Source organism: Palaemon carinicauda, chromosome 22 (genome assembly GCF_036898095.1).
Source record: "Palaemon carinicauda isolate YSFRI2023 chromosome 22, ASM3689809v2, whole genome shotgun sequence".
Lineage (NCBI taxonomy): Eukaryota > Metazoa > Arthropoda > Malacostraca > Decapoda > Palaemonidae > Palaemon > Palaemon carinicauda.
In genome coordinates this window covers 15,921,093-15,940,552 of record NC_090746.1, presented here as the reverse complement: position 1 = coordinate 15,940,552, position 19,460 = coordinate 15,921,093, and the positions used below count along the sequence as shown (strand labels likewise).

Below are 19,460 nucleotides of genomic sequence, written 5' to 3'. Positions count from 1 at the left end.
AAGTTAGGGGAGTGGCTGCCTCACTGGCATTTAAAAGAAATTTCTCAGTCTCCCAAGTCTTAAGTGCTGGGGTCTGGAAACGCCAATCTACATTCACCGCTCACTATTTGAGCGACGTGACACACAGGTCTCTAGACTCCCTTTCTATAGGGCCTATTGTGACAGGTTAATGGGTGCTGTAGCTACCTTACGCCGTTTCAGGGGACAGTAACCATTGGCTGAGGATACTGGGTTACACTAGGTTTTAAGAAGGACATTCATCTATCTTCTTCGTCTCCTTCTCCCTCCCATCTGGGGATCCTAGTCTGTATTCAGTTTCAGCTGGACTCGCCAATGGAAATAAGGTATGATACTCATCTGATTCCTCTTACAGGGTATAAGTTATACTCGTGGTCATGAGGTTTACCCTTTGCAAGGTCGGGGGAATCCTAAGTTTGAAGGGGTCCGGTCGAATGTCCCTGACCCACTTCATCCTGAAGCGTTTGTTTCCTTAAAGCTACAAACCTTCAGTCGTGCTGAGATTATGGGGATCTACAAAGAAAGAAGATTAACAGAAGATTGTTGCTTCAAAAGAGTCTACTATGAGGATTATCTTCCCTATGAATAGGGAACTCCTTGGCCACCCTGGCCTCAAGACTAAGTCTCCTATAGTAAAGAATGAGGGTTTGTATCAAGTGTAGGAACAAATGACAAACTTATAACAGAGTTTGTATTTTTCCTAACATACAAACCCGAATTCTTTACACAAATCTTCCCTCCATCACCGCCCCCTAGGATAGTCCTAGCTAGAATCCGATTGAAGGTAAACAGCAGCTACCGACCGGCGGTCCCTCCACCACTAACAGGTGGGTAATTACCTGCCCAGTCGTTAACGACCTTGTTAAGGTTTTTCTTCCGTATTTTCCAGCTCGCGCTAGAATATCTCCTATAGTAAAGAATTCGGGTTTGTATGTTTGGAAAAGTACAAACTCTGTTATAAGTCTGTCATTTCTTCGTTAAATATATTTCTATAATTGCATAATAAGATACTTATTGACAGAAAATTTTCATGTTCACACTGATGTATAACAAAATCTGTTTACAAGAGAGTAGCTTTATCATAAGATAATCATATAGTACACATTTCAAGATTCATAGTTTCTACAAGGTAATGAAGACCCAAATAATTTATGCATCTGCAATCTGATGCTAGTAGAGGAAGTAGGCTATTCTAAATTGATACAGCTAATAAAGAGATTACTAGCATAGCTATCCAAGTAGGGCTAAGCTAGCAATCCTTGAGAATACAAGAAAACTCCTTCCTCAATACTTTTGCCTGTCATTTATTCAAAAGTATGAATTATTCGTATGTAGTGTACTTGCATACATTTAAGTTTATCTCTTTTGTTATCATATATATTCCCTGTTGTAGATTTATTAGTTATGGTACAGTACTTCACTTGGTGTACTGTAGGCATTACCCAGGACCTTTGCAACATTCATCCAGTTCCACCGTCACTCACTTTTTAGCCTTTTATCATACGTTACTTCTTACTTACTTTCTTGCTGCCTAACCTCTTACCTTTATTGCCATAGTGCATCTGCCAGGTATTTTCCCAATTGTGCAGGGTTGCTGGATGATATCAGCCTTACTGCACCAGATTCACAAATTATGATGTTCATAAAGCTTCTTTGTTCCAGCGCAAATACAAACCCTTTGCTATTTATAGGGGTATTACTTTTTGGCGAAGCTGAAAGACTATCCAAGACAATTTTAGTGAGGGATAATTACCCCCATCCGCTAGTTAGCGGGTGGGTTGTAGGCTAGCGGGGTTTCTCCTTTCCCATTTGCGGGTTGGTGATGGTCCCGTTGGTTTATTCAGTACTTGAGTCAAAATTTATAACTGCTTATAACTTTTCAACTCTCGTTTCCACTGCCCTTGCCGGCGATGGGCCAACGCCCCTCCTCGGTTGGCGGAGCGAGTGCTTAACTTTAATTTGTCCGCTCTCTCGAGGAATTCTCTTTCAAGGAAGGTTGAGTTATTTCTCAAGTAGTTTATTTTTTGCAGCGGAATTATGAATTGTAATTCATCACAACTTTTATTTGTTCTCAGATAGCAGCAGACGTAGAAAGCAAGGCCGATTGATTCAGCCGCTCTGGTCAGTGTCCTGCACTACTTGTGGCAGCTCGTGAGCTGCTCCACCTTACGAGGTAGCATTCGTTGCTGACCTTCAACTTGAACAAGGCTTGTTGATGGGAAGCATAGAGTGCTGCCAGGAGGTTCGCCTCCAGTGGTTGGAGAACCTTCCCTTACGAGGGAGAATTAACCTTTCCCCGGGTGGGGCTACTCTCCCTTCCGAAGGAGAGCTTCCCTTCTTCAGCCGTTCAACAACGTTCCCTCTTTCGGGAAGAATTGCTGACAGCTCGACGAACATCAGCTTCTGTGATCTCCTCGCCTAAGGCTGTGCTTTTCCCCCTTGGGGCTGGGGGAATGCAGTCCTAGGCTAGTTCCTCCTTCGGGGGGACTTCTCTCACTTTCGCGAGAAAGATTGTTCAGTGACCAACACATATCGTAAGCGTACTGTTTGTTTTCACCCATGGAGCCTGAAGAAAGCTTTTCCTAGGCAATGTCCTCCTTTGGGAGGACTTCTCTCTTGTTCGCGAGAGAGATTGTTCAGTAACCAACATATGTCGTACCCCTATGCTTTTATCCCATAGGCCTAGAAGAAAGCTTGTTCTAGGCGATGTCCTCCTTTGGGAGAACTTTCCTCTCGTTCGTGAGAGAAAGCTTGTGTTCAGCTTTTGTGTCAGGGCTGCGTGTTGTTGCAGGCGCTGCAGCCCATCGGTCAGACCTCGAGTTTGTGTCCGACGCCGAGGATGTTGCTGATGCACCAGGGGTGGTGGCATAGCATACTGCGAGATCTCGTAGAACGCCACTGGGCATCAGCAGTCCCCGTACACTTACAGTTCTTCTCCAGGGGCGGAGGAACCCTGCCTTAAGCAATGTTGTTCTTTGGGAGAACAAACCTTTCCTTCGGGATAGGTAGCTCTCGAGTTGGAGCAGTCTCCCCCTTGGGCTAAGTTAGCTTTGTTTCTCTCCGGAGGTTCGTAGGGTGGAACGGTTCGTGACCCATCTCCATCCTTGACGTTCTCCTCTTCGGTCTGTGAGGAGATGTCTCTTTGAACCTGCTGGCTTTCCTCACGTTGATCCTTCCGGGTCTTGTGACGATCACCCTTTGGGCTGGAATGATCGTGAACCTTCTGGCTCTCGTCATGTCGATTCTGCTGGTTCTCATGACCCTGGGAGTCCTTCGGGTCTCCGTCGCACTGAACCTTCGGGATCTCGCGACTTGGAACCTTCGGGTTCTCGCGACATGGAACCTTCGGGTTCTCGCGACATGGAACCTTCGGGTTCTCGCGACATGGAACCTTCGGGTTCTCGCGACATGGAACCTTCGGGTTCTCGCGACATGGAACCTTCGGGTTCTCGCGACATGGAACCTTCGGGTTCTCGCGACATGGAACCTTCGGGTTCTCGCGACATGGAACCTCCGGGGTCTCGCGACATGGAACCTCCGGGGTCTCGCTGCTTGGAACCTTCGGGTTCTAGTTACGTTGAGCCCTCGGGCTCTTGTAACGATATTTACTTTGAGCCTTCGGGCTCTAGTGCCATCGGTCTCCCTGAACCTTCGGGTTCTCGTGGCAGGGATATCTCGGTCTACTGTTATGTTAAACCTTTCGGGTCTCGTAGCCCTGGTTACGTTGAGCCCCTGAGCTCTTGTGCCTCTCGTCACATAGATCTTTGGGTTCTCTTAACAGGGGAACCTTGGTTTCCTGTTGCGTTGACCCTTCGGGATTTCGCAACCCTGGTTACGCTGAGCACTCAGGCTTTAGTGCCTCTCGTCATGTTGAGTCTTCGGGCTCTCGTGGCAGGGAAACCCCAGTTTCCCATTGTGCTGATCCTTCAGGGTCTTGCAACTCTGGTTTGTTGAGCCGTCTGGCTCTCGTGGCAGGGAAACCTTGGTGTCCCGTTGGACTGGCCCTTCGGGGTCTCGCAACTCCAGTTACGCTGAGCCTGCGGGCTCTTGTGCCGGATGCTGCGCTGAACCTCCAGGTTCTCGTAGCTGGGAGTCCTCTCCTCGTCGTGCGGTCAAGCTGAACCTGTCTGTTCTTGTGACCCTTGTCATGCTAAGTTCTACTCTCATCACAGAGTCCTCGGGCTCTTGTGACAGGGAAACTGGGGTTTCCCGTTGCGCCAACCCTTCGGGATCTCGCAACGTTGATTACTCTGAGTCCTCGGGCTCTATTTCCTTGTCTTGTTAACCCTTCGGGATCTCGCAGCCTTGGTTACGCTGAACCCATGGGTGGTCGTACTTCTTGTCGTTGAGCCCTCAGGCTCTCGTGGCAGGGAAACCTCGTTCCCGTTGCACTGACCCTTGGGGGTCTCGCAACGCAGCTTACGCTGAGCCTCCGGGCTCTCGTTCCAGGTCACGCTGAGCTGACCCGTTATGGCGAGTTTCACTCTCGTGACAGAGTGTTTTCGGACTCATTACGCCAAACCCTCAGGGTCTTGTGACTGCTGTTATGCCGAGTCGAACGACTCGCATAACAGAGAATCTTCGATTCGTGTCGTGTCACATGATACGTTGGCTGAGGGATTCCATCTCCCCTAGGTAACGATGGCATAGTTCCTTTAGGTTCTAGTCATCCTTCTCGTCGTGTAAACACTGTTCAGGGTTCACATGATACGTTGCCTTGAGGGATTCCTTCTTGCTCTAGGTAATGATGACCTAGTTCCTTCGGGTTCTTGTTATTCCTGGTCGCATGAACCCACACGTAACGTTGCCTAAGGTTTTCTTTCACCCTCCAGGTAACAATGACGTATTTCCTTTGGATTCTTGTCATACTTGTTGCGTGAACCCTCTGGGTTCACACGATACAATTCCTGAAGTACGTATTCCATTAGGAATCAGTGACAGAGTTCCTGCGAGTTCTCATAAACGACGATCCCTTAGGGTTGCGCGAAATGGATTCACGACCCTTTAGGGTCGTGCGAAATGAATTCACGATCCCTTGGGGTTGTGCGTATTGGATTCACGATCCCTTAGGGTCGTGCGAAATGGATTCACGATCCCTTAAGGTCGCGTGAAATGAATTAATGATCCCTTGGGGTCGTGCGAAATGGATTCACGATCCGTTAGGGTCGTGCGAAATGGATTCACAATCCCTTAGGATCGCCGAAATGGATTCTCAATCCCTTAGGGTCATGCGAAATGGATTCACGATCCCTTAGGGTCGCGCAAAATGGATTTTCGATCCCTTAGGGTTGCCAAAATGAATTCACGATCCCTCCGGGTCGTGCGAAATGGATTAACGATCCCTTGGGGTCTTGCGAAATGGATTAACGATCCCTTGGGGTCTTGCAAAATAGATTCACGATCCCTTAGAGTTGCGCGGAATGGATTTATGATCCCATAGGGTCGTGCGAAATGGATTCTCGATCCCTTAGGGTCGTGCGAAATGGATTCTCGTCCCATTAGGGTCGCTTGAAATGGATTCAGAATCCCTAGGCAACAGGAAGAATTTTTACATTCCAGTTCAATTTCCCTGGCAGGTCTTGCCTACATCAGACTGTAGTTTTTCTCGCCAGCGAGAAAGCGTTCGATGGCAACCCCATACGGGAAAGCGGTCGATGGCAATTATGTATGGTCTTGTTGAAGCAAACTCTCACATACGAGACTTCATCCTCTTCGGGAAACACGTTCCTGAGAAGTTTTATATAACTCCTACAGGTTGAAAGAACTCCTTCCTGGAGCATGCACTCTCTCCAAGACAAAACCGTGAGATTATTGGCACAAACTCTGTTTCTACTGATTGATTGTGTACACGATAAGCTTCTGAGAATTTTTATTTTACCCTTACAGGGTTATTGTCTCAAGCATTTAGTCCCAAAGGAGCAGTGTTAGCTTACGTTTTTGAACAATAACAACAATGTCATCTTTTCATCACATTTACAAACGTTACAAACCCCGCCCATAAGGGAATCGGATATCCTTGTGTGTGTATGACCTTTAGCAAACCAAAGGAGGAATGATTGCTTCTATAACTATATTTTGTTTGAGAGCATATGTGCTCACATTCAGAAACTACTACAGCTAGTCGACGATAAAAATTTCCTTGGGCATTAATGTTGCGATTCGACGCACATACATTATTCCCGCAACCGGATTCGTTGCAAACGTTTTCCAGGAGGCAAAGATTACGCATGTGCTAACACAGATGGGCAAGTACATTTGCATGCAAGCGATCTTTCTGCCAATAAGGGGTATAATAAATCTTACAATGAGAACTCAGTTCTAATACAGTATGTTATATGGTTATATCCCTTACTGAAACCAGGTTACAGTATACAGTACTGTACTTTACTCGTCTACCTTCCTGTAACTAGACATATGGCATTTACATTCTGCCTTCTTAGACAGTTCCTTCCTTGGCACTTCCTTCCTTTCTTCCCGATCGAAGTTCCTAGTCTATTACTGCTTCATAGATAAACTTATGCACATATTACCCGTCCAACAATAGATTGAAGATACGTCTCGGTCTCTTCCTTAGGGAGTAGTTGGATGCGTTCAGAAGTTACGAACCGGTCTCTTGTCCGAAAGGCGATCTCTGGAGAATCGCTGTAATAACATAAACTGGCTATCTAGTTTACCATTTTGTATCATTCTTACTCGGCCAACCCCCACTAGGTTGGTGGCAGTTGGAGGGAGGACAAGATCCCCCTTCATAGCCGAAACGTGTAAGCAGTTGCATGTCTTGACATCATCTCGAGATGTTTTTCCTTCTATTCAATCTCACGACCTCATTGAACGAACCGCAGATGGTGGGTGGCAGACGAGAACCTCTGCCAAGAGGCCAATCTTTTCGTCCCCCCTCTGGAACTGATGCTCTCTTCGGATGCATATAAAGAAGGGGGTCGCTAAATGCCGCACCATTCCATCTTCGTCCGATTGCCCGAATCAGAAAGATACCAGCTTATAAATCTCTTTAAGAGAACCATCTAGCAGTGGAAATATTCAGATGGGCAGAGGACAGCTAGGTGCCCCCATCCGCTCATGTCATTCTTGGCAACAGGAATTTACTTGCAGATGATCTGAGCAGGACCACTCAGATAGATGGCTCTTAGTGTCTTTGAATCATCTTGTAGCCAACAAAGTCTTAACTTTGTGGGATTCCCCGACTGTGGCCCTGAACTTCAAGCTCCTGCTCGACCGTTCCCCAGTCTCAGAACTCCAGGCTCTCAAGGAAGATGTATTCCAAGAACGGTGGGACAGCTTAGAGGTGTACGCTTTTCCCCTGTATAGTCTGGTGAGAAAATCCTCAAACAAGTCAGAATAAGCAAGAACTTCTCCATGACTCAAATAGCTTCGCTATGGCATCACGCAGAATGATTGCCGGACGTTCTGCAGCTCCCGACACAGTCTTCTAAAACAGCCACATGCTAACACCTTCCACAAAGCTGTAGCTTCGCTTTGACTATATGCCTGTAAACTGTGTAACTCCTCTCTCAAAGAGGCCTTCGCAATGAGTTACGAAAAGGATGTCTAGACACCTTGGACACTTTTCAGCATCAGTCTTCCAGGCGAAGTATTCAGTCCTTTGTGACTGATGTCATGGAAGGGGGATCACTCCCCTCGAGGCCTCTACTCATACAAAGTTTGGGATGACTTGTCCTCCATCGGGATTTCCTCCTCCTGGGAACGTGCTTAGTGTCCTTCAGTCCCTGAGGAACCTTCTCTACGAACCTTTATGCCTGGCAACAGATCGCTTTCTTACATGGAAAACGGCTTTTCTTCTCACTTTGGCTTCGGCCAAGAGAGTTAGGGAGTTGTGTGATCTATCTTCTGACATCTACTGTAGGAGATGGGGAGAAGTAATTCTCAGCTGCGTCCCTGAGTTGATTGGCAAGACTCAAAATCCGAGTGTGCTGTACCCTAGTTTCGGCCCATTCTGGATAGAGTGTCTTCGTTTTGTAACCGAAGACCCAATCCAACTAGGGTTTTGCCCAGTGAGGAGTCTGTGGCATTACCTTTAGAGAATGACAGCTGTTGAGCAGCACGTGGAAGGTCAAGAGGAGAGTCGCAAGGATTTCCTTTACCCCCTGGATCAGAAGGTAATTGAGTTTGCTCTCAATCCAGATCCTCTTCCATCCTATGACCCAGAACTCTTAGACGGGCCTGGTGTTCAAGAAATCTATTCTGTGGCGCAGGTACTGCAAAGGGGGGTTGTGGAAGCATTGATCGATCTTCACTGCCCTCTACCTGCAAAGGCATAACCCACAGGAACAGGGAGACCTTATCCATTGGTCTTGTGGTGGTCACACAACAAATGGTCTAAACACCTCAAGCTCCTTGATGGACAAGTAGGAGAGGGTTGAGGGCTGAGGTTACCCGGGTTAGTCTGGGGTGGATGAGAAAGAATCTCTGGCTCATTTCTTTCTTTCACCTTCCCCCACTGGGGAAAACCCCACAGCAAGACCTCAGCATAGCTGACCTCACCTCTCTGCAGGAAAGACTCATTTCCCTTGTGCATCCTGAGTATTTTACATAATACTTTATGTCCCCAAGACCTCTTGAGGGAGGGTATTGGGTAAGTCTTAGAACTCTAGGCTTGTACTCGAGTTCCTATGTAAAGACAAGCCACTAGTCTCACACGAGCTTCTACCGGCCGCTATCGGTGCATTACTTTGTATCGACATTTGATTTTAGCGAGGGTAGGGTTCCAATTACTTCGATCTCAGATCAAAATAGAGAGAACCCCGGGTCATAGCTAAGGCCTGATGGTAGGACTTCCTCCCTCCTAAGAGTAAGTCACCCCTATAAATAGCAAAGGGTTTGTATTTGTACCGGAACAAATAACAAATTTTGAGATAATTTGTATTTTTCCTAGCATACAGACCTGGAGGTATTTATACAAATTTGCCCACCACCCTGTCCCCCAAGAACCGGAGTAGCCGGTCTACCCCAACCCCCTCACCCGCTAAGTAGCGGATGGAGATAGTTATCCCTCGCTAAAATTGTCTTAGCTAGTCTTTCAACTTTGCTTAAAAGTAATACCCCTATAAATAGCTCCATGTTTGTATGCTAGGAAAAATACAAATTTTCTCCAAATTTGTTATTTTTGTTGCTGGTTAAATGGCAACATCTACCATATCCTATAAGCCCAGGAGCCCCAACAGGGAGAATAGCCCAGTGAGGATAGGAATTAAGGAAAAATAAAATATTCTAAGAACAGTAACAACATTAGAATAAATAATTCTTGTATAAACTATAAAAACTTTAACAAAACAAGAGGAAGAGAAAGTAGATAGAATAGTGTGCCCGAGTTTACCCTCAAGCAAGAGAACTCTAACCCAAGATAGTGGAAGACCATGGTATAGAGGCTGTGGCACTATCCAAGACTAGAGAACTATGATTTGATTTGGGAGTGTACTTCTAGAAGAGCTGCTTACCATAGCTAAACCAAATTATGACGCTCACAACAGCTGGTGGTGAAATTTTTTTGAATACCTTGGTAGCATTGTTCCATCTACAGTAGTGCTAAGATTGACAAAGATGTGCTGGAGGAAATAGATAGCGCTTCATGTGATTTTGGCAAGCTTAAGACCAGGATTGTTTTTCAGAATTAACACCTGAGACTGACCACTAAAATCCAAGTATCTAAAGCATCTTGGGGTCTCTAGAGTGTAAAGGTCTGGACTCGATATCAGCTTCATATGAAGTAACTTTATCAATTTTACATTTCCTGTTTGCCAGAAATTATGGGCCTAACCTGGAAAGATCGGATTCCCCACAAAAAAGATTCCTGGGATGCACAAGCAAAGAAATTTGAATCACCAAAATGTCAACTACAGTGTACTGTGTGCTGGCTGGGTCATATCTTCTGTATCCCTAAAGAACAGATCTCAAAATTAAGTTTTATGCAGATAACTAAACCCTGGGTACCAAAGACTGAAAGTTTTAAATGTCATCATTTGTAGCAGTGAATTGCTGTTAGATTACCTTTGACATGTAAATATATGGGGAATTTTGTCACTGTTACTAATTGATATAGAGATTGATGAAAATGAGAGCAGCTAGAGACTACAGAAAGACATAGTACAATATGCTCAGTTATGAATACAATATATGGAGATTTCAAGTTAATGATTCACTTTCACACCACACTGCCCCCTGTCAGTGATAAAGTTACCGCGGTAGTATGTGATCAATTTTTAAAGTGAAAAAGTATTGAACATATTGATCTAGGATATGCCAAATAGGAAGGTTCCCATTGGTCTCTCCTCCACTTCTATTAACTAAAAACGATTTAGATGACCCTTCTGGCCTTTTGTCAAAAGATTACTGGCCAACTTCATGGATTATTCCATGAACGAAAAAGAAAGGTGGAATTTGTGAGTATTACTGTAGCTTTGGGGATTAGGCTATTAAAGTAATATATGTCTGGAAATGCACAGGAAAGCTTCCTATTCCAGCCTCTTTTCCTGTAACTTTTATTATGAAGACATCATCAACAGTTACTGTACCTCTCTCTCTAATAAACCTGTTCAGTAGTGCTCACCATTCTACACAATTTCTTGTTATTTCTTATCAAATATGTTTTCTTAAATTTTTATCCTCCATTTGTTTGATTCCTTTATAATTACCTTAATAAATACTACCTTCTTTTTAAAGACATTTACCACAAAGTTTTCTTCCTTGTCATTTGTCATTACTGCATTTCCTCTTGTCATAGCTAAACTAACGCCAAAAAGATGTAACCTATTAGTAGAGAGAGACCACATATTTACCATGGGGATGCAAGTCCTGTACCACCCAATACAGCAAAAAATGTAAGACATTTTGAAAAGGTCTGCCTAAAAATTGTTCTGGTTTTTTCCTGGAGTACAGTAGGAAGATCACATTGCACATGCAGAATTGTTGGTGAAATTTTTCCAGAAGCTGGTTCTGTTCACAACATCATATATTTAGAGGGATTAGACGTGAAATGAAGGGATGGAGAACAGTTTGTCAGAGAAGCAATAGATATGAAAGTGGATGGAAAAAGTGTCAAGATGACCCAGATATTTGTAGAAAAAAGGGGATAAGTGAAGAACTGAAAGTAAAGAAAGGTAGTGCAGATCAGTGCAAAATTTTATCCAAATTTAAGGGTTGGACAAAAGAATAGAGGATTGTTGCTGAAGTGCACTTGAGAGATCATATTACTCGTGTTGTATTGTCTTTAAAGAGCGGGGGGAGCAATAGGTCAGAATAGTACTACTATAGATATGAAACAGAAATTACTTCTGCTTGGCTGGGGGTTGAAACCCATATTCTCTTGATATTGAGGAGATTATTTATGTGCAGTATGGATTTCTAGATTGTAGTATGTTGAATAATCTGTTATAGATATCTTTGAAAGTTGTACTGTACATTTTCATTAAGGTTAAATTATTTTTATGTTAAGGGAACAACTGTCAGATGTCATAAATTTTTTTTGTTAATATGGGTATAGATTTTTTTTTTTTTCACCATAAATGCTGTATTACTGTAGAAGCCATGTTATATTGAATGCATTATGTACAAATTTTAATTGTTCCGACACATACAAACCTTCGCTATTTATAGGGTGTATACTTTCAGCGCAGCTGAAAGAATATACCCTATAAATAGCTCCAGGTTTGTATGTTAGGAAAAATACAAATTATTTCCAAATTTGTTATATTAAAAACTTATGCAATGCATTATGTACAAATAAATGTTAAATAAAAACTTACACCACCTTAACATTCACCAGGAGGCAGCCCCCATGTTTTTTCCTTCTCCGTCTGTCAGTCGTCCAGCATCTCAGTTAACAGAGGAGGAGCAGGTGAAGATTGCTAAGCGAATGGGCCTTATAACACATTTGCCATGTGGAATATATGACGGTTCGAAAAAGAGTGGAGAGTAAGTAGTTCTCTTTTTTTTTGGGGGGGGGGGATAAAAGGATTCAAGTATAAGTACTGCTGATTGCTAAATTGCTTTTAGAGTAACTTCAAGCAAAGGTTATTAGCAGCTATGAAAGCTTCTGTCATTTGAAGAAAGTTTCATGCTGCAGGTACCTTTTACTGTGCATTGTATTTTTATTTTTCCCTTAATGAGATCCTAGATGATGCAAGTCTTTATTAGTACCAGTATTTTTGGAGTAAATATGAAGAAATCCTTCAATATGCAATCTAGATGATTGGAGTTTTTGTAGAATTTTAAATATTTTACAAAAAGGATGATTGTCGAGGAACCCCTTTTATAGATTTATAGACATTGAAAGGTTGTTGGTGAACAGTTCAATTCTACTTTCCCTAAAACTAGGAGGCTTTCAATATCATATATCTGTAATAAAAATCATATATGAAACTATATATTATGCTGTGAAAATAAATTTATACTGACAGAAGAATAGGACTATTGCTAAGTTCAAAAGTATGAAGTCAGAACTGAATGCATTTTTACCACAGACAAGGTTTGTATCTAGGAATATCAAAGGGTTAATTAAATTTCATATCGTGTATTTAGTTACCACCAAATTTAACATTGGTGTTAGTGTTAATGATGTAAATGAGCAGTTGGGGTCATGTAGTGTAATCATAAATCTTATAATTGAAGTTAATGAAATTATATATAATAACTTTTTTTTATGAAAGTTAAGAAACTTTTATTGCTGTATATTTTCAAATAAGGTCACAACTGACCAAATATTTTCATAAGGCAATACCTCAAAAGGAGTGCAATACTAAAATCAAAGGTAGTTATTATGAAATTATTAGGGCCTTCAAGATTTTAACTACTTACATTAATAGATTCTTACATATTTTTTCTTGATCTATTTATATTAAGATTTATTGAAAATTCAATTAGAAATTACCATTATATATACACGGCATTATGTGATATTGTTATTATTGATTTTCCAATATTAAACTTACCCGGTGATCATATAGCTGTCAGCTCTGCTGCCCGACAGAAAAACCTAAGGACGAAATACGCCAGCGATCGCTATACAGGTGGGGGTGTACATCAACAGCGCCATCTGTCGAGCAGGTACTCAAGTACTCGATGTCAACACAGAACCAATTTTCTCTCTGTCGTGCCACCGGCAAGACCTATTGAATACGCTGTTGTTTTCTGGATTGATTTTCACGTTATTTGGTGAAGTATTCATTTCTGGTTATTAGCTATCGCTGTGCAGAAGTTATCTTCAATACTTCCTTGCATTCTTTTTATGAATTTGGATTATTTGTTGACGACTTGGATAGATTTTGAATTCCCCCCTTTGACTAATTCAAGATGTCTGACCCTTCTCAAGTCCCCAAGTACAGGAAGTGTAGCGCTAGGGACTGTTCTAGGCGTCTTCCGAAGGCCTCTATCGATCCGCACACCGTTTGTTCCAATTGTAGGGGTAAAGCCTGTCAATTGGAAGATCGATGTGAGGAATGCGTTGGGCTTTCGGAATTCGGGTTTCAAGAATTCCTGAAATATGCACGTAGGCTAGAGAAGGATAGGATCAGGAGGAGTTCGTCTCGCTCTGTTGATTTTTCCTCTCCCCATGCCCCTCAACCTATTCCTTCCCCTGTAGTGGTTGCACCCGACCCCCCTGCTAGCTCTCATCAACCTTCAATGGCAGATATGATGCGTGCCATCCAGGCTCTAGGTGAGAGAGTCGAGTCATTGGCGAATGACCGCAATCAACTCATGGCTGACGTCAGGGAGTTGAAAGGTAAAAGTGCAGTGGGAAGTGAAGTGAGTGTCAGTGCAGTGAAAAGTGTCAGTGTTACGCATGAGGGTGCGTCTGTTCGTGCCTGTCGTCCTCCCAGTCCGGGACCTCTTGCAAGCTCCTAAGCCCAGGGGAGAAGCAATGTCGTACGACCAAAGGGTTCGACAGGCTTTAATCAGCGGACAGACGTTCCCTCCGTGGTTTCGGACGTATCTTTCCTAGATCGTCCCACCCACAAGAAGACGAGTGAGCCCGTTTTTTCCTCGTCTGCGGAAGAGGTTTCTCGACAGAAACGATGGACCAAGGTCTCACGGCCTCTTAAACGTAAGGTCCCTTCCGAGCAAGTCCAACGGCCCAGGTGTAGCCACTGGGTCAGTTCGGACTCGCTGCAGTCCTCCGACGTCTGCACACCTCCTAAGAGAGGCAAAGTGGTACCGCAACAGGCAGTAACTCCGTCTGTTGCCGCACCCGCTGTTTTAGACCCTAAGTCTCAACGGACAGTAACTCCGTCTGTTGCCGCACCCGCTTTTGTAGACCCTAAGTGGTCTTTGCTGCAGTCTATGCAGACTCAGTTAGCTGCTGTTATGCAGGAGTTTCGTGCGGAGAAGGTTGACGCTGCACCCGTTAGCCTACAACCTGCCACGGTTGTGCGCCCAGCAGACGCTGAGGCTGCCTGCTCCCACACTCCAGCTGTGAGAGCTCCTCCACCCATGCGCAGTCGACCCTGCCAGACGCATGCTGACGTTCACAGACGCACGGAACCCTCCGTTGTCGTTCGTGAGCTACCACAACAACAGGAGGGTGGAGTTAAGCTGCCGTGTTTTGACGCGGTGCGTCAGCCTCCGCAACCCACGGTGGTCTCCGCTATCCTCCCACAGTCGGGAGTAGACGCTTTGCGCACCCACTCAGCTTTGGTTGTTGCCAGTTCTCAGACTGACCAACAGTGGCATGACGTTGGGTCCAGTGCAGCCACGCATGCACCCGTGCTGCCGGACTCAGCCGTCCAGCTTTTACCTACTCCGTTGCCTCTTCCTCCTCAACATTCAGACGATGGAATCTCTGATGATGACGAAGCTGCACATCTTGACGACCAACACTCGGACATCGAAGAACCCAAGACCACGCCTCCCTCCTTAGACTTTAGGAAAGTGCTTGCGCTGTTCAAGGATTTATATCAGGATCAGTTTGTGTCTGCAGCACCACGCTCGCCTCCCTCTGAGTTCGCTTTAGGCATGCAGTCAGCAGCACCTGCCTTTACGAAGCTCGTACTCGCTCGCTCGTCCAAGAGAGCTTTAAGGGTACTGGGAGAGTGGTTGCAGTCCAAGAAGCAACTTGGGAAGACATCCTTCATGTTTCCCCCGGTCAAGCTTGCTTCCAGATCTAGCGTCTGGTATGCCACGGGAGAAGTTCTCGGCTTGGGAGTTCCTGCCTCTGCCCAGGGCGACTTCTCAAGTCTGGTAGACTCTCCCCGCAGGCTGGCTATGAGACGCTCCAAGATTTGCTGGACTCCTTCGGATATGGACCATCTTATGAAGGGAGTTTTCCGTGCATTCGAAGTCTTTAACTTCTTGGACTGGTGTTTGGGAGCGTTGAGCAGGAAGACCTCCCCTTCTGATAAGGAAACTTCCATGCTCATCATGTCCTGCATGGACAAAGCCATACGGGATGGTTCTAGTGAGCTTGCGGCTTCTTTCGTGTCTGGGGTCCTCAAGAAGCGGGATCACCTTTGCTCCTTCTTGTCAGCTGGAGTCACCCCATGTCAAAAGTCGGAGCTTATGTTTGCTCCACTCTCGAAGTGTCTCTTCCCTGAAGAGTTGATCAAGGAGATTGCTGCCTCCTTGATCCAGAAAGACACCCATGACCTGGTGGCGTCATCCGCACGCAAAGCCACCCCTTTGCCCTCCGTGCCTAGACCCAGGATGGACACTCCAGCGTCAAGGTTCATTCCGCCCTTTCGTGGCAGAGCCTCCAGCAGAGGAGGTGCTCGTGCCGGAAGTCAACGTGGGAGCAAGAAGAAGGGTTCCAAGTCCTCTAGAGGCAGAGTCTGACTGCCACCTTCTTCAGACAGCAGTGGGAGCCAGGCTCAAGAACTACTGGCAGGCCTGGGAGAACAGGGGCGCAGACGCACAGTCTGTGAAGTTACTCAGGGAGGGGTACAAGATTCCATTCTTGCGCAAGCCCCCTCTAGCAACAACTCCCATCGACCTCTCTCCCAGGTACAGAGAGGAGGACAAGAGACTAGCTTTACAGCAAGAGGTGTCTCTCTTACTACAAAAGGGAGCGGTAGTCATAGTCCGGGACCATCAATCCCCGGGCTTCTACAACCGCCTCTTCTTAGTGCCGAAGAAGACAGGAGGGTGGAGACCGGTGCTAGACGTCAGTGCTCTGAATGTCTTTGTCACAAAGCAGACGTTCACCATGGAGACGACAAAGTCGGTTCTAGCATCGGTCAGGAAGGAAGACTGGATGGTCTCGTTAGACCTAAAGGACGCTTACTTTCACGTCCCCATCCACCCAGATTCCCAACCTTTTCTAAGGTTCGTTTTCGGGAAGGTTGTATACCAGTTCCAAGCCCTGTGCTTTGGCCTAAGCACGGCACCTCTAGTTTTTACCAAACTGATGAGGAATATTGCCAAATTCCTGCATTTAGCAAACATCAGAGCCTCCCTCTATTTGGACGACTGGCTTTTAAGAGCTGCGTCAAGTCGTCGCTGTCTGGAGAATCTACAGTGGACTCTAGATCTGACCAAGGAATTGGGTCTCCTGGTCAATATAGAAAAGTCCCAACTCGTCCCATCCCAAACTATAGTATACCTAGGAATGGAGATTCAGAGTCAAGCTTTTCGGGCTTTTCCGTCGGCCCCCAGAATCAGTCAAGCCCAAGAATGCATCCAGTCCATGCTGAAGAAGGACCGATGTTCAGTCAGACAGTGGATGAGTCTGATAGGGACGCTTTCATCACTGGACCAGTTCATCGCGTTAGGGAGACTCCACCTCCGCCCCCTTCAATTTCACTTAGCTGCTCACTGGAGAAAGGACAAGACGCTAGAAGCGGTCTCGGTTCCTATTTCCGAGAAGATGAAGTCTTCACTGACTTGGTGGAAGAACAACATTCTCCTCAGGGAGGGTCTGCCACTGGCTGTTCAGACCCCCGACCACCTTCTCTTCTCGGACGCATCGGACACGGGCTGGGGTGCGACATTGGACGGTCGGGAATGCTCGGGCACCTGGAATGCGGTTCAAAGCGAGTTGCACATCAACTGCAAGGAGCTACTGGCAGTTCATCTGGCCTTGAGAAGCTTCAAGTCCCTCCTTCTAGGCAAGGTGGTGGAGGTGAACTCCGACAACACCACAGCCTTGGCGTACATCTCCAAGCAAGGAGGGACTCATTCGATGACGTTGTACGAGATCGCAAGGGACCTCCTCACCTGGTCAAGAGATCGAAACATATCCCTAGTAACGAGGTTCATTCAAGGCGACATGAATGTCATGGCAGACCGCCTCAGCCGGAAGGGTCAAATCATCCCAACAGAGTGGACCCTTCACAAGAATGTATGCAACAGACTATGGGCATTGTGGGGCCAGCCCACCATAGATCTGTTCGCAACCTCGATGACCAAGAGGCTCCCAATTTATTGTTCACCGATTCTGGACCCAGCAGCAGTTCACATAGATGCCTTTCTTCTGGATTGGTCCCATCTAGACCTTTATGCGTTCCCCCCGTTCAAGATTGTCAACAGAGTACTGCAGAAGTTCGCCTCTCACGAAGGGACAAGGTTGACGTTGGTTGCTCCCCTCTGGCCCGCGAGAGAATGGTTCACCGAGGTACTGCAATGGCTAGTAGACGTTCCCAGAACACTTCCTCTAAGAGTGGACCTTCTGCGTCAGCCGCATGTAAAGAAGGTACACCCAAGCCTCCACGCTCTTCGTCTGACTGCTTTCAGACTATCGAAAGACTCTCGAGAGCTAGAGGCTTTTCGAAGGAGGCAGCCAGAGCGATTGCTAGAGCTAGGAGGACATCCACTCTCAAAGTCTACCAGTCGAAGTGGGAAGTCTTCCGAAGCTGGTGCAAGTCTAAATCAGTATCCTCAACCAGTACCTCTGTAACTCAGATAGCTGACTTCCTTTTATACCTAAGGAAGGAAAGATCCCTTTCAGCTCCCACGATCAAGGGTTACAGAAGCATGTTGGCAGCAGTCTTCCGTCACAGAGGCTTAGATCTTTCCAACAACAAAGATCTACAGGACCTCCTTAAGTCTTTTGAGACCTCGAAGGAGCGTCGGTTGGCCACACCAGGTTGGAACTTAGACGTGGTACTAAGATTCCTTATGTCAGCAAGGTTCGAACCACTTCAATCAGCCTCTTTTAAAGATCTCACTTTGAAAACTCTTTTCCTCGTCTGCTTAGCAACAGCTAAAAGAGTCAGTGAGATACACGCCTTCAGCAGGAACATTGGATTTACATCTGAAACGGCTACATGTTCCTTACAGCTTGGTTTTTTAGCCAAAAACGAACTTCCTTCTCGTCCTTGGCCCAAATCGTTCGATATTCCAAGCCTTGCTAATTTGGTTGGAAATGAACAAGAAAGAGTACTATGCCCGGTAAGAGCTCTTAAGTACTATTTGAGACGGACTAAGCCATTACGTGGACAATCAGAAGCTTTATGGTGCGCCATTAAGAAACCTTCTTTACCAATGTCGAAGAATGCAGTTTCTTATTATATCAGACTTTTGATTCGAGAAGCTCATTCCCATCTGAATGAGGAGGACCATGCTTTGCTGAAGGTAAGGACACATGAAGTTAGAGCTGTCGCAACTTCAGTGGCCTTCAAACAAAACAGATCTCTGCAGAGTGTAATGGATGCAACCTATTGGAGAAGCAAGTCGGTGTTCGCATCATTTTACCTTAAAGATGTCCAGTCTCTTTACGAGAACTGCTACACCCTGGGACCATTCGTAGCAGCGAGCGCAGTAGTGGGTGAGGGCTCAACCACTACATTCCCCTAATCCCATAACCTTTTTAATCTTTCTCTTGAAATGCTTTTTATTGTTGTTTTTGGGTTGTCCGGAAGGCTAAGAAGCCTTTCGCATCCTGGTTGATTTGGCGGGTGGTCAAATTCTTTCTTGAGAAGCGCCTAGATTAGAGGTTTTGATGAGGTCCTTTAGTATGGGTTGCAACCCTTCATACTTCAGCTCCTAAGAGTCGCTCAGCATCCTATGAGGATCGCGAGGCTCAGTAAGGAAGACGTACTTAAAAAAGGCAGAGTAATTGTTCAAGTCGACTTCCTTACCAGGTACTTATTAATTTTATGTTTGTTATTTTGAATAACTGCTAAAATGAAATACGAAATACTTAGCTCTTAATGTTAACATATATGCTGGTCTCTACCCACCCCCCTGGGTGTGAATCAGCTATATGATCACCGGGTAAGTTTAATATTGGAAAATGTTATTTTCATTAGTAAAATAAATTTTTGAATATACTTACCCGGTGATCATAAATTAAAGGACCCACCCTTCCTCCCCAATAGAGACCCAGTGGGCCGAGGAGAAAATTGGTTCTGTGTTGACATCGAGTACTTGAGTACCTGCTTGACAGATGGCGCTGTTGATGTACACCCCCACCTGTATAGCGATCGCTGGCGTATTTCGTCCTTAGGTTTTTCTGTCGGGCAGCAGAGCTGACAGCTATA

General features: G+C 45.4%; 1 protein-coding gene across 1 annotated transcript in view; it reads left to right on the top strand.

Annotated features, from left to right (window-relative positions):
* LOC137616337 (uncharacterized) overlaps positions 1-19,460 on the top strand; it is a 93,384-nt gene that overhangs the window by 52,735 nt on the left and 21,189 nt on the right. The window contains exon 3 of the mRNA XM_068345987.1: positions 11,816-11,964. Within this exon, the coding sequence (XP_068202088.1) occupies positions 11,816-11,964 (149 nt within the window). The remainder of the gene's footprint in view (positions 1-11,815; positions 11,965-19,460) is intronic.